Below are 15,257 nucleotides of genomic sequence, written 5' to 3' on the forward strand. Positions count from 1 at the left end.
GAGTTTCTGCGTATAAAGAAGCCGCTGAACAAATGGTTTGTAATTGTAAAGTTGAAAGCATCAGTTTGAAAATTTAAAAGACGCCATCATGATTAGGTAGACCGTATGAAATATATGTATATGCAACAGAGGCCAAGAATAGGTATGTTCCACATGTGGTTTTCACAATCCCGTCATTATTGCCTAGTTTATGGTATCATCAAACGCGACTTATTATCGGATTTTTACTTGTCATGAGCAACACGTTGGGTATCACTAGTGGATTGGGAACTGTTTATACTCCTAGAGAACACAAGTGCGCGCACGATTTTCAGTGAGATTTGTGTTTTTGAAATGTTAGTTTTATTATTTTGCTGGTTCAGTGACTTAAAGATTTCAATAAATTTGTTGACTTTTCTTTGCCTTACTGATTGTCTCCTTGGTATATATAAGAATAGTTTATTTATATATAGTATCCTGCATGAAAATGACCGAAAGGGTAGACTAGAGAACAGGTATAACAAAAAATAGAGGAAAAAATCACAACTAGAGAGAATAAAGTTACAATAACATATACTGTATAGAGTGTGTCTGATGATCATTGAAACATATTCACCTATACTCTTCCTGTCCGGCAGTAAAACTCATGGTGAGAGGGACATATATTTGGCTATGTATAATTATACGTATGATTACGCAGACACGTACGGTCAGAATGGTAATGGATGTGAAATCGAGTGTCGAATGTACAGAGAGTGTCGCTCTCTTGGCACGTTAAAGAACCATTACAACCATATCTTTTTGTGGCTGTCTTGTATTATTGTCGAATTGTTCACGTCCTGAATATTCTTCAATTATTTGGCTTCGGGTGCTGAGCACAAGATAATCAATCAATCAGTCCTGTATATATATTATTTTTTTTGCATCTGTAATACGGAAAATTCTTTTGAGACACAGACTTCATACTTTTACCATTTACTCCCCAGTAACATCACAGAGCCTTATTGAAAATTGTTTTAATCCAAATGAGTGACTCCCTCTAAATAAAGATACTATTATTATTAGTAGTAGTAGAAGTACTTAGTCCGCGCTTAGGCTTTGAGTTAAAAGCTACAAATAACTTGCCTCATTATAGATTTAAGGATCAAGCTAATCCACTGGAAGGACATTTATGTAAATGTATTAATATCTTATGTTGTTTTAAGCTGGGGTAAGAAATTGTTGCAAGGGGGAATTTTGAATTAGGTTTCATTTAAACAAATTTGGATTTTGTTTTGATACATCAATATTAAGCGATTTTGTTTTGATGCATAAATCTCAAACGAGAGTAAATTTTTATCCATGCACGTGTGGTGGTATACTCATAAGGATTGTTAAGTTGAGTGAAAGTATCAATAGTGCAGCAGTTGGCAAACTGAAAGGTTATTAAACACGATCAAAGTCACAGCAGGTGTGCCCAAAGTTATTGTCATGGGCCTGATCTTGACATGTTTTTGGCCTATATAAATGATCCACCACATAACGTAAACCATGGAAAATGTAGACTTTTTGTAGACGATAGTATCAGATAATTGCTAATCAGACCACAAAGTGCAATAAATTGCAGGCAAATCTTGATGCAGCAGCAAAGTTGAAACGGGACTAGTTGCTGGCTATTCATCCCGACAAATGCACAGTACTATTTGTCACGCACAAAAAAAACAATAAGTAATCATAAATAATTAATTCCTCTACAATCATACATTAGAATTAAGCATCTTCTAAATACCTTGGGATTACACTTCAAATCTAAAATGATGAAATACACATATAAGTTATATAACATCTCTTATTGAAGTACCAAAACTCTTGGTTTTCCAAAACGCAATCTAAAAACATCAAAATAGCATATAAAGAGCCATGCAGGCATACCAATCAATAATCTGTCCAAAGTAAGTGAACACTTGCTCAGTCTGGATTCCACATTCATCAGAAAAGTGTTTGATTGAAATTATCCAGAGGTGATGTTTATAATGAATAGCGACATTACAAGTTGTACACACTAAATTGGACACCGAGAAAAATTACGAGAAGACCCCTTCTCGCCCGTGAACCTAGACTGCCTTATATCTTCAGAGAAGAGCTCACTGCTGTTAAAAAAACTCTTGTACATAATTTAAAGCATTTATTTTATTCTTCTGTATATCTTTACCTTTTTTGACAGCCAAAAAACAATACCTGATACACCGATACACTTCAGTTTCAAACTTTTAGCACCAGAACAGACTAATACAGTATCGTTTCCCATTCACAGTTTCATGTTTTGTTGAACTCATTTCCTCAAAAGATTCTCAGCTTTACCTCTTTGGGTCAGTTTAAAACACTGATGCAAAGTCATTACATTAAGACATCTGATATCAGTTTGTAAATATGTGAATTTGTTTTTATTTTATTTTTGCACAAATTCAACTTTTTGATTGCATTTTAAGAATCATTAATTTTCTTCAGTGTCTATTTCCGATGCCCCGACGTATGGTCATCAATGTGCTGATGGATCGCCGTACGTTGTAGATGTGGATGTAGATATCCTTCAAATTGTACCACATTGCACTTAATTTACTTTTGTTTGGTTGTTTTATGTAAACAGATCAGTCATGAACACTGTAATCACCGGTCTGTTTGGTGGATTACTGTAAAAAAAAGTCCTTTTCAGATTATGTTTTGTCTTAGAATTTCTATTATCGCTTTTGACACGGTTTTTATGTAAAAATAGTTAAACGAACATAAAACATTTGATACAAGTCTGACATGCTCGAAACAAGTCCGTTTGTAAAATAAAAGATGAGGTGTCTATCTAGACTACAAGTACTTTTGATCAACTTCAATCAAACTGACATATCTATTTCCCTTTCTAGTTTATTTAGATAAAAATATTTTTGTGAAACTGTTGAAATTTTTATAAAAATACTGAAAGCCACATCTTTTCCTGGCGTAGTTGGTAACAGTTTCGATATTGACTTTAATGTAATAATGATGCTGTACACGAACATTTCGATTTTCAATACAAACTACAATAGGACGCATCCATCCATGCTGCATTTTTCGCGGGGTTTAGAGAACGTAAATATTCAGATAATTCAGAAATATATGCGCATGCAACATAAAAATTGACTTATGTACTGATGGAAAATCTTACATCTGCAAGATAAAAACATTCATATAAACATAAAGAAGGTATTGAAAATATCATTATCACCAATGCGAAATTATTTCAAACTTGCAGGTTTTCAGTTCACTACCATCGTGCGATCTCAATAAATTATGTCTATTAATATCGTCTTTACAGGTAACCTTTTTTTATACCTTTTTCATGATTTTCAATATGTGGTGCAACCCATCGCCCATTGAAATTTTGGTTAACTAGTAAAGAATAAGGTATATAGAAAATATTTCTGCAGAAGTATTTGTGGGCGAGGGATGGCGCCACTGTTATTTAATCAGAAAACTGTCATAAATTTGCCAAATTATGCAAAAAAATCAGGTTTTATCAAATTCACCTACATTAATGACGTCACAAATACATCACTAATGACGCCATTGGTGAAAATCTTTTTTTAGTTTTCATCAAATTTTTTTAACACTATTGCAGTTAACAAATTTCAGACTTTAAAGGCCAAAATTATGAGTTAGTGATACAACTCCCTTACTGTCTCAACTCAAAATTTGATAGACATAATTAAGACATCGATATAAGAATATTTACGCGTGCAAAATATAATGCTTGAAATAAAGAATGGCAAAATATATACATTAAATTTAATGACATGTCAAAAGATGTTATAGATCATCTATCTTTGGCGTCCGTCCGTTCTACATGCTGAAAAGGGTTTGCGTCTCTAATTGTTAAAAGTATCCATGTTCAGTCATCATTGACTTTTCTTTCTAGTTCTTAAACCGTTTTTTTTTCAAGTTGTTATGTGTTACATTTGTATATATTTTATTTTATCTTGATTTCACATGCACTTGTCTCGAAGTTGATATTCTAAATTCTTTTACAAATTAATTAAGAAATGATTCATGGGGCTTGAATGTATCGTGTTTTTACCACGGGTTGGCCCTTTATGCAAAATATTTTACCCTGAGCGATAGCGAGGGGTAAAATATCGGCATAAAGGGACAACCCGTGGTAAAATCACGATATATTCAACACCCCATGAATTATTTCGATTCTAATAGGACAAATATGGCAATTCTTTTGGATCGAAGCGCTCTAGGTGGAGGCAAATATTTGCCGTTCCCAAAAATAAACCGTTGGGCGCACTATTATAAATTAGCGTAAAAGAACGAAGCAAACTGAATTAGTGACATGCTTAAACTATTTACAATAACGTATTTAAATCATGAGTTTTGGATGAATTTAAATGATAATTTACTTATATATCTCAAATGTATAAAAAAAAAAAAAGATGGCTTATAACACATTTTAGCAACGTTTGTTTACGTTTCCTTGTTGTGGTGATTTTCGGTTTCACAAGCGTGTATTTTCCCGTAAAATGCTTGTATTCTTACGTCATCGTTCTATGACGTCGGGAAGCTCATTCATAAAAAAGCATATGACGTGGGAGTACGATCGGAACAGCCCAGGCAATATATATTTATATTTTACCACGGGTGTGTTCTCAAAGCGTTTGAAGGACGTCATGTTAGAATTAACGGTATAGTATATGATGTATGTGTTCATGGTCATGGTATATCTGTTAGCCACAAATACTTGTGCTCAATTTCAGACCTTTGACGTTTTTTTATATATTATCAAAAAGACACAAAAACATCTGAATGCGTCGGATATCTTTTTTGAATTGTGAAATATTTTTTTTAATGAATTTCTTGTTAAATAACGGTACGAAGCAGTCTGTTCTATCTTAAAGAGCTAAAAAGTTATCAGACATATCTGCTCTTCAGTACGAAGGGTTGAATGTTATTTTCATTTTTTTCCCGCAAAACGTGAGAAAGAAAATGTGTTGATGTTGTGAAATTATGACCTGCAAAGTACAGAAGGATGAGTTTGTACTGTTCCGAAGTTGCTGTCTTGCATTCTGCATTTGCACTAGTAGAAAAACAGGTACTTTTGATCATTGATAAAGTGAATTATAGCACTGGCACTTGTGTAACAAAGTCTAATTTTTACTCCTTTGGCTTTGATCGAAGGCACTGGCTACGGTTACATGGAAATGTAACAATAATAAAAATATTATTGTTACATTGGAGACTAATTGCCGGAATATAGGGTTGGGTAAGGAACCGATTAATTTCGAATGTAACAATAATATAATTTTGTGTCTACGGTTACATTGCGTGATTGTTACACTAATGCACTGCAATGTACGATATGGGACTATAGTAATATGTATGAAAACAAAACTTGAAAACTTTTATTTGATATTTACAATATTGCATACAATTTTTAATTTTTTTATTTACAATGACAGTTTCCAGAAATCAGGCCAGTATGTTGTTTTTTTGGATCATGTTTAAGTCCAACGCATTTTTGTGAAATCCCTCCAAGCAGCCATCACAAACCAGTAAATACATTTTCTCAGCCCAAGTTCTTAACAGCGAACCATTGAACTATATTTTTTTCGCCTTTGGCACTACTAAACTGCTCTTTGGTTGGGGGGTTGTCTCTTTGACACACTCCCCATTTCCATACTCAATTTTAATATCTCTAAGAACATCAGAACAATTAAATCAATGCTTAATACTATTTAAACACTATTTGTTGAATAATTTTATTATTATTATTATTATTTATCACTAATATTATCTAGTACATATCGAAGAATTAAGCAACAAAACTATAGAAGGTTTAAGTTTAATATATCTTGCGTACATTGCAGTCTTTAATGTAGCAATAACGAAATGTAACCGTAGACACAAATATTATTGTTACATTCGTAAATAATCGGTTCCTTAGCCAACCATGTATTCCGGCAATTAGTCTCCAATGTTAACAATAACTTTTTTATTATTGTTACATTTCCATGTAACCGTAGCCAGTGCCTTGATCGAAAGGTTTGAGGTGACAAAACTTCTATATATTTTTACAGCTCCTGAAAAAAATTATGATTGCTATAATGGTACATTTAATAATATAAGATAAGGTGTATACTGTGAGGGGTGCCTATAATGTGCGAAATGAAAATAGAAACTAAACGAAGCAAAAATCAATGTACATGCATATGTAATCCATGTAATCAGGGACAGTCTATACGGGACTGGTCACTTATAACAATGTCTATACAAATTTGCAGACAGAACTGTCACGTGACTTCATAGCAAATCATTTCACATTTACGAAGTGTTTTTCATAACTATGTGTTCAAGTTTAATGAAGTAACATTTTTATGAAATTTTATACATTTTGTCATTGCAAAAAGCCGTTTTTGAAAAGATTTCTCGAATAGTTTTTAAAATATAGACCTTTGAACTTTGAGGTATTTTGTTAGTAAATTTCGAGTGGCCACCATCTTGTTCAATATGTAACCCCTTTTGCACGACTGGAGTGTTCTTCAAAACTATATGTCTCAGTTTAATAATTTAACATTCTTTTAAAATCTTATATTTTTTGTCATGGTACATGTAAATGGCTATTAATCAGATTTTATATTGAAAAATATTAAATTACAATGTACTTTGAAATACGCAAAAAAACTACTAGCTTCATATATCAGAGATAAGAAACTTAAGATTATTGTTGGTTGGTAGCTTTACACGGGAGGCGTAGTCATTTAATTAAAATCAATAGAGACGAGTCCGGTTAGTAAAGAAAGTCCCTGATGTAAGTGTTTAAGGAAGAAATAAAATAGGAATCAACAAAATGAAAAGAAATAAAAGGAAATTGTACTATATGTCTCTGATATAATGAAATGTATAACTACTCTTTAGCATTTTAATTTTTAAATGGGTTAGTTGACAATTTTGATATAAATTACATATACAGCATGTACAGTTTCAACTAACTGAAATCCTGTTTATTTTATTGTTTCAGATTGGGAAAGAGAAATTGCAAAAAATCTCAAAGGAAAAGTGTGAGAGTCCTGTTAAAATAGTGTGTAAGGCATTGGATGAAATTGTCCATGGCTTAGAAGAAGACAATACAACAGAAGAACAGGTTAATTTTTTTCCCATCTACATGTATATTATCAAAATTTTAGAAGTCATTATGTATAGTTTTCATATCGTTATATGTGTAAAAAAAAGTTTCATTTTAATATCTTTATACAGAATGTGTAAAGATTCATGTATAAATTTACAGATCTAACATTGTTGGGTTGTTATTTAGACGATTTATATATACAGAATGTGTTTTCAGCCTTGTATCACCATCACTGGTGATCTGATGGATAAAATCTGTCGTAGAGTTGTCACTGGTTCAGACGTACTTATTATATTATCTATAAATAGATATATGTATAAAGAGAATTTGATCTACCAATACATTTGTCCGATGATCATGATGTTTGTAGCTGATTATATTTATTCTTTGATATAATATTTTACATTGAAATAGTATATATGTATCATGTACATGTATAGACATTGTAAAGGTGAAAAAACAATAGACACAAAGCACCGATATAAAAGTACTCACAGTTACTGAAAGCTAGTTCAAAGCCAATTACAACTAACAGAACTCCAGTTAAGCTGCATATTTGCTTAATTATGCAATTAAAACAATAGAAAACCCAATTCAATTGTCCTCAGCATTTAAAAAACCAAATTCATTCAAGGGAGAACCCAATTATTTATTAAAACTATGCATTCCCAACCCTATTAGTCACTGTCAAGTGCGTTATTTACCCTAAATAATGAATATTTTTGTGGAGAAAGCAATAACTCTGTGCAATGACACTGGACATGAAATAACCATCCATCATCATGATCATATATTTATAGTGACTGTTTTGCTGCTTACATGGAAAATATTTTGGTTTATGTCACTAAATTGGGTAAAAATAAAACTGTCCATGAATCGATGTTAAATTGTTTTAACACATTCACAGAACTATAATATTGATGCATCATACACATGACAATGAATCAATTTTATCCAAACAGAGTAAATGTCTCAATTTTAAAACCATGATGAAAAAACCCCAATACATTCAGGAATATTGGGGTGAAAAACCCAATTCAATCTTTCCTGAGGGGTGAACTTGAACTGATGATGCAAAAGAAAAAACTATTTCACTCAATTACATAAAAAATGAGGAGTAAAAACCCTAATTAGTAAATTCTTATCTGGAGCTCTGAACTAATCATGCTAATTACAATAAATATTGTTTACTAACATGACTAAACACTCAAAATAAAATATATGAAAAAGGTTTTGTCATTAGACGATCTTTTTGGTGTACAAGAATAGATTAGACCTTATCTAGATGTAGTCACTAATACATGTATTTCTGGTTCATTTGTATGTAAAATTTAAGAGCACTTCTGATACATTGAGAAATGGAACAGGATATAAGGAGTTGTTTTTGAATGTTCAATTACAATTGCATCAAAATTATTGGACTGGCTTTACGAGTTCTTTATTTCAGCTACTATGTACAGTTTAACGCTACATGTATAATGTTGTAATTTAATTTAAATGCCCTGTGATCTCATGGTAACATTCCTACCTTGTGAGTGAGAGATGGTGGGTTCAAACCCTGGCTTTGTAAAACCAAAGTTTGAAATTGTTATTTTCTGCTTCTCCGCAAAGTATGTGTCATTTAAGAGTAAGAGAAGTAACTGGTTAGCTAATGTATCTGAGTAGAGAGCTATGGCAAAAAAAACCCTGTGTTTCTGCTAGCATGATGCAAAAAAAGATGGTCAGTAAGTAACGATAGGCAAATAGGTATTTTTTTTTTTTTTTTTAAGTTTTTGACTGGTTTAAATAGAGTAAACAGTCTGAATTGTACAGTGCTTGTTCAAAACTGACAAAAATAATCTTAAAGGGTAGGCACTAAAAATTAGGGTTATCACAGGTACTCTTTTAATAAAATCAGACCCGGCTTGTCGGACTTGAACGAAGGTATATTCTTAACTCCTTTAACATGTAACTGTCCTGAATATGTAAGTACTAATTTGCTGCTTGACATTAAACAGCCATCAATCAATCAATCAATTAATCAATTGAGTATGAATTTCAGATAGAATGGCAGGAGAAGTTACATGATATGCTGCTGTACAAAGTTTGTCAGTCATATGACACAAATCAGCCAATCATTAATGAAAATTCAGTTGTAGACAAAACTGATATGGTGACACAGATTTTTCCATCTTTTGGAATAGCATTTTATACTGAAATCATAAAGAGATGTGGATGGACTACTATGTTTTTATCTGTAAGTGTAGTATAAAATGTTGTCTGTTATTAGATTATCATCAACTTTAATGCTTTTTTGTATGAATATGAAAGAGAAGTTTACATGGTAAATAATATAAAAAAATATCTCATTAAATGTAAAAATTGATATAAATATCTTGTTATGGCAAAGTGTATGTCATTAGGCAATATTTCTTGTTTTTATGAAATTTTTTTAAAATCCCAAATTTAGCCCAATTACCAGTGATTACCTATACTTTGCTGAAATATAAGTAAAATGATTATTTGGGTTAAAAAGAAGCGGTGTTTGACATTTATTTTAAACTAGTCAATAGCTGACTATGCGATATGGGTTTTACTCATTGTTGAAGGCCGTACAGTGACCTATAGTTGTTAACTTCTATGTCATTTGGTCTCAGGTGGAGAGTTGTCTCATTGGCAATCATACCACATCTTCTTATTTTCTGTGTAGATTTCTCAATTGACAGTGGATGATATTCTTTCATGTAAATTCAGAAAATAATTTTGTATTTTTATCAATGTACAGTACCATTCAAACGGATCAGCTCTCCCACACCCTACACCAAGGAAAATTTCGGAGTCACTCCGAGAAACTCCGATATTCCTCCCAAAATGTTGGGAGGAATTTAGGAGTAATCTCTCCCAAAATCGCGTAAATGTTAATTGTGATAGCGCGCTCACTCCAAACACCGAGGAATTAATTGCCCTAATCCTACTTTAATCTATGCCGGCACACGACTGATAGGGTAATTGGATTACCTGATGTCATAAACAATTATATTTCCGGTCTACTGTACCAGTTTACATGTAAGTGTCAAACAAGTGTATAATTTTAAATGTCTTTTTATATTGGTTAAGTTTAATTTTTGTGTTAAAAATAAGTTAAAATATTTTCGTATTTCTTGCTTGCTAATCTAAAAATATCTTTACCTAAATGGACTTGCTTGTTTAAAAAAAAACGAACATTATCGAAAAAGGTTTATAAAATTTTGTGGAAAATGTGGAAAAAAACGCGAAATTCTACTTCAAAGCTGAATAAATGTGAGCAATTTAAAGAAAATAACGTGTCTCAAAGTTTTGTATACAAGTAAAAAAGAAAATATTATTCACCATTCGTTATGCTAAATAAGTCTACGGCATTTTCTTTTTATGATTATCTAATTGCTTGAAACAAATAAAAGATTTAAAAGCAAAATGTTGTTGTTAGTTCTTTCAATTGCATTAAAGTTTTATAAAAAAACATTTACGAAAAGGGACATACTAACTTGTGTAAAAATAAACTGAAACTACCGCTGATTAAATGTGAGCAGTTTAAAGAAAATTACGTGTCTCAAAGTTTTGTATATACAAGTAAAAAAGAAAATATTATTCAACATTCGTTATGCTTAATAAGTCTACGGCATTTTCTTTTTACGATTTGTTGGCATTGCTTTAGGATAATAATACATTAGGCTACAACAGGAATACTTCCACAGCTGCACAATGACTTGTCTTTGCATAATATTTATTTACGCACAATGAATGTAAACTTGTGTGTTGAATTTTGGACAGCACTTGATCTTAAAAAAAATTAATTTGCCGTGGGAAGACAATTCCACGATACACATCTCAGTGTGACTTCGCTCACAATATTAAATGCTAAAAATAAATGGCATCAATTTTATCCACAGCACGAGATCTTTATATGGCGGGAAATAATATCACGTACCAGTAAACTCAGGTGACCTCTCTGAACGACAGTGTGAAAATTCATTCAGGTCTTTAAAGTTGCTTTGTATTAATGATTGACATTTTTGTACGTTAGTATTGAGGCTCTAGAAGGTCCTTTTACAATTGATTAACCAGAATCTAAAATATAATCCTTTTCCGAATAAACGAACACACGTCTTCTTTAACTATTTTATTTTTTATGTTTTATCAGTCAAAACCTACCTGAACATTAGTTATACGTCCATGGTCATCAATATAAATTTATTGTAGATGAAAACACGATGCATGTCGTTAAGTTGGGTGTTGGTAGAGATCCTCTGTGAAAATATGTAGATCGTTAAAATCCTGTCCACTTATATTTTCTTGTAGCATCTGGGTACACAATATAATTTCATTTTAATATTTTTCGTATATAGGCCCTATATTTGATTTTTATACGCCCGTTTACGGGACGTATTATGGTAAACCTCCGTCCGTCCGTCCGTCTGTCCGTCCGTCGTCAACATGTCGGACATTAACTCAAAAATGCTTTAACCAATTTGCATAAAACTTTGGTGATTTGTTTATATCTATTGACATGAGCTCCCTTTCATTTTTTATAAAATTTAGGTTTTACGTTTCCGAGTTATGGGGTTTTATTCATTAAAAAAAGGGGGATTTTCGAGTTTTCGGACAATAAGTCAAGAATGCTTTAACCAACTTGCAAGAAATTGTGGTGAATTGTTTATATCTATTGACATGAGCTCCCTTTCGATTTTTATAAATTTAAGATTTTACGTTTCACAGTTACAGTGTATTATTCATAAAAAAGGGGGGGATTTTCCAGTTTTCGGACAAAAACTCAAAAATGCTTTCAGCAATTCTTATGAAACTTTGGTGAATTGTTTGTATGTATTGATGTAAGCTCCCTTTAGAATTTTATAAATTTTACATTTTACATTTCTGAGTTATGGGGTTTTATTCATTAAAAAAAGGGGTGATTTTCCAGTTTTTGGACAATAACTCAAAAATGCTGTCACCAATTCTCATGAAATTTTGGTGAATTGTTTATATCTATTGATGTTAGCTCCCTTTTTATTTTCATAAATTTCTAATATGACATTGAGAATTTATTTAACTTTATTTGTTTATAGTCTGACAACAGATTTACTAAGTATTGCACAACAGCAAGAAATCTTTAATTGAATATCAATTCAATTCATATAACCAATTTCAAGTTCTTTGACTACATTTATTCAGAAACCTATAATATGTCAAATATTTAATTACAATCGAAATTCAGACCTGAATCAAGCTTGAATATTGTGTCCATTTTTGCCCCAACTATTCAGGGTTGGACCTCTGCGGGTGTATCTAGCTTCGCTCAGCGAAGCAGTTTATTATACCCCACGCAACGAGTTACGGAGGGTATAATGTTTTTGACCCGTCCGTCTGTCTGTCCGTCCGTCAGTCCTGTTTCTTGTCATCGCAACTCCTCTCAAACCACACAACAGAATTTCACGAAACCTTTTTAGATAATAAGGACATACTATGTAGTTGTGCATATCGACAGGAAATTACGATTCAATTTTTATACGACCGCAAAAAAATTTTGTGGTCGTATATTGGTATGACGTTGGCGTCGTCGTCGTCGTCGTCGTCGTCGTCCAGCGTCGTCGTCGTCGTCGTCCGGCGTCGTCGTCCGAATACATATTGGTTTTCGCACTCTAACTTTAGTTTAAGTGAATGGATCTTTTTGAAATTTGACCATAAGGTTAAATACCACAAAAGGAAGGTTGGGATTGATTTTGGGGGTTATGGTACCAACAGTTAAGGAATTAGGGGCCAAAAAGGGGCCAAAAATGAGCATTTTCTAGTTTCCAGACAATAACTGTGGAACGGTGTATGGATCTCTCTGAAATTATACTACAAGTTTCCATACCACAAAGGGATGGTTAGGATTTGCTTTGGGGGGTTATGGCTCAAACCGTTTAGGAATTAGGGGCAAAAAAGGGGGAAAAACAAGGTTGTCCTGGTTAATGGACAAATACTTTAGTACAAAACATAATTTAAAGCAGTGTAAGGGAGATAAATCAAATACATCATTGAAATTATCTCCCTTACACTGCTTTTAAATTATGTATAAAGTAATGGTTAATGAACAAAAAAAAAAACCTAAAACAGTGTAAGGGAGGTAATCCAAATACAACGTTTTGGTTACTTCCCTTACTCTGCTTTTAAATTATGTTTAAAAAAATGCATATTTATAAAGGAAGACCAGTAAAAATATCTGCAAATGTTTTCATCTTTTTTTTTTACAAAAAAATCCATATGAAAGATTTGACACTATATTTTTATTAATTCTATTATAAAATAGATTAAGTTAGCACTATGGTAAATTTAAATGGGTAATTATGGTTGCCAACTCCATTGGAAATTTGAATTGAGATTATCACCATATCTTGAGGGAAAGAATTTTTTGGGGGGAAAAAGGGGGGGGGGATAAAAAGAAATTGTGGGGGGCCAATTTTTTCTCATTTCAGATTTCAGAAATTAAAAAGAATTATTCTTCAAATATTATTTTTTTTTCAAATTTCAAATATTGAAAAATTTCAAGAAGTAATCTTTAATTGCACAGTATGGCGCATTAGATTTGTAAAATCTTTGATCACATTTATTTATTTGTTATGCCGAATCTAACAGTGTATTTAGATTTTTAATTTTGGGTCCAGTTTTCAAATTGGTCTACATTAATGTCCAAAGGGTCCAAAATTAAACTTTGTTTGATTTTAGCAAAAATTGAATATATGAGGTTCTTTGATATGCTGAATCTAAACATGTATTTAGATTTTTGATTTTTGGCCCAGTTTTCAAGTTGGTCCAAATTGGGGTCCAAAATTAAACTGTTTGATTTCAACAAAAATTGAATATATGGGGTTCTTTGATATGCTGAATCTAACCATGTATTTAGATTTTTTATTTGTGGACCCCGTTATCTAATTGGTTCATATTGAGGTCAAAAGGGTCCAAAATTAAACTTTGTTTGATTTCATCTAAAATTGAATTATTGGGGTTCTTTGATATTCCAAATCTAACCGTGTATTTAGGTTCTTAATTTTGGGTCCTGTTTTTTAAATTGGTCTACATTGAGGTCCAAAGGGTCCAAAATTAAACTTTGTTTGATTTTAACAAAAATTGAATTCTTGGGGTTCTTTGATTTGCTGAATCTAAACATGTGTTTAGATTTTTGATTATGGGCCCAGTTTTCAAGTTGGTCCAAGATAGGGTCCAGTATTTAAACTTTGTTTGATTTCAACAAAAATTGAACATATGGGGTTCTTTGATATGCTGAATCTAAACATGTATTTAGATTTTTGATTATGGGCCCAGTTTTCAAGTTGGTCCAAATTGGGGTCCAAAATTAAACTTTGTATGATTTCAACAAAAATTGAATATATGATGTTCTTTGATATGCTGAATCTAACCATGTATTTAGATTTTTTATTTGTAGGCCCCGCTATCAAATTGGTTCATATTGAGGTCAAAAGGGTCCAAAATTAAACTTTGTTTGATTTCATCGAAAATTGAATTATTGGGGTTCTTTGATATGCCAAATCTAACCGTGTTTTTAGATTTTTAATTTGGGTCCCGTTTTTTAAATTGGTCTTCATTGAGGTCCAAAGGGTCCAAAATTAAACTTAGTTTGATTTTAACAAAAATTGAATTCTTGGGGTTCTTTGATATGCTGAATCTAAACATGTATTTAGATTTTTGATTATGGGCCCAGTTTTCAAGTTGGTCCAAGTTGGGGTCCAAAATTAAACTTTTTTTGATTTTAACAAAAATTGAATATATGGGGTTCTTTGATATGCTGAATCTAACCATGAATTTAGAATTTTTATTTGTGGGCCCCGCTATCAAATTGGTTCATATTGAGGTCAAAAGGGTCCAAAATTAAACTTTGTTTGATTTCATCAAAAATTGAATTATTGGGGTTCTTTGATATTCCAAATCTAACCGTGTATTTAGATTTTTAATTTTAAGTCCCGTTTTTTAAATTGGTCTACATTAAGGTCCAAAGGGTCCAAAATTAAACTTAGTTTGATTTTAGCAAAAATTGAATTCTTGGGGTTCTTTGATATGCTGAATCTAAACATGTGTTTAGATTTTTGATTATGGGCCCAGTTTTCAAGTTTGTCCAAGTTGGGGTCCAAAA

At 32.0% G+C, this 15,257-nt stretch overlaps 1 protein-coding gene across 1 annotated transcript in view; it reads left to right on the forward strand.

Moving 5' to 3' along the window:
• The first annotated feature begins 4,934 nt into the window (after positions 1-4,934).
• Positions 4,935-15,257, forward strand: part of LOC127729961 (uncharacterized) — a 42,289-nt gene continuing 31,966 nt past the window's right edge. The window contains exons 1-3 of the mRNA XM_052237960.1: positions 4,935-5,080; positions 7,007-7,129; positions 9,156-9,350. Of these exons, the coding sequence (XP_052093920.1) occupies positions 5,018-5,080; positions 7,007-7,129; positions 9,156-9,350 (381 nt within the window). The 5' untranslated portion in view covers positions 4,935-5,017. The remainder of the gene's footprint in view (positions 5,081-7,006; positions 7,130-9,155; positions 9,351-15,257) is intronic.

This window comes from Mytilus californianus, unplaced genomic scaffold (assembly GCF_021869535.1).
Source record: "Mytilus californianus isolate M0D057914Y unplaced genomic scaffold, xbMytCali1.0.p SCAF_2, whole genome shotgun sequence".
Taxonomy (NCBI): domain Eukaryota; kingdom Metazoa; phylum Mollusca; class Bivalvia; order Mytilida; family Mytilidae; genus Mytilus; species Mytilus californianus.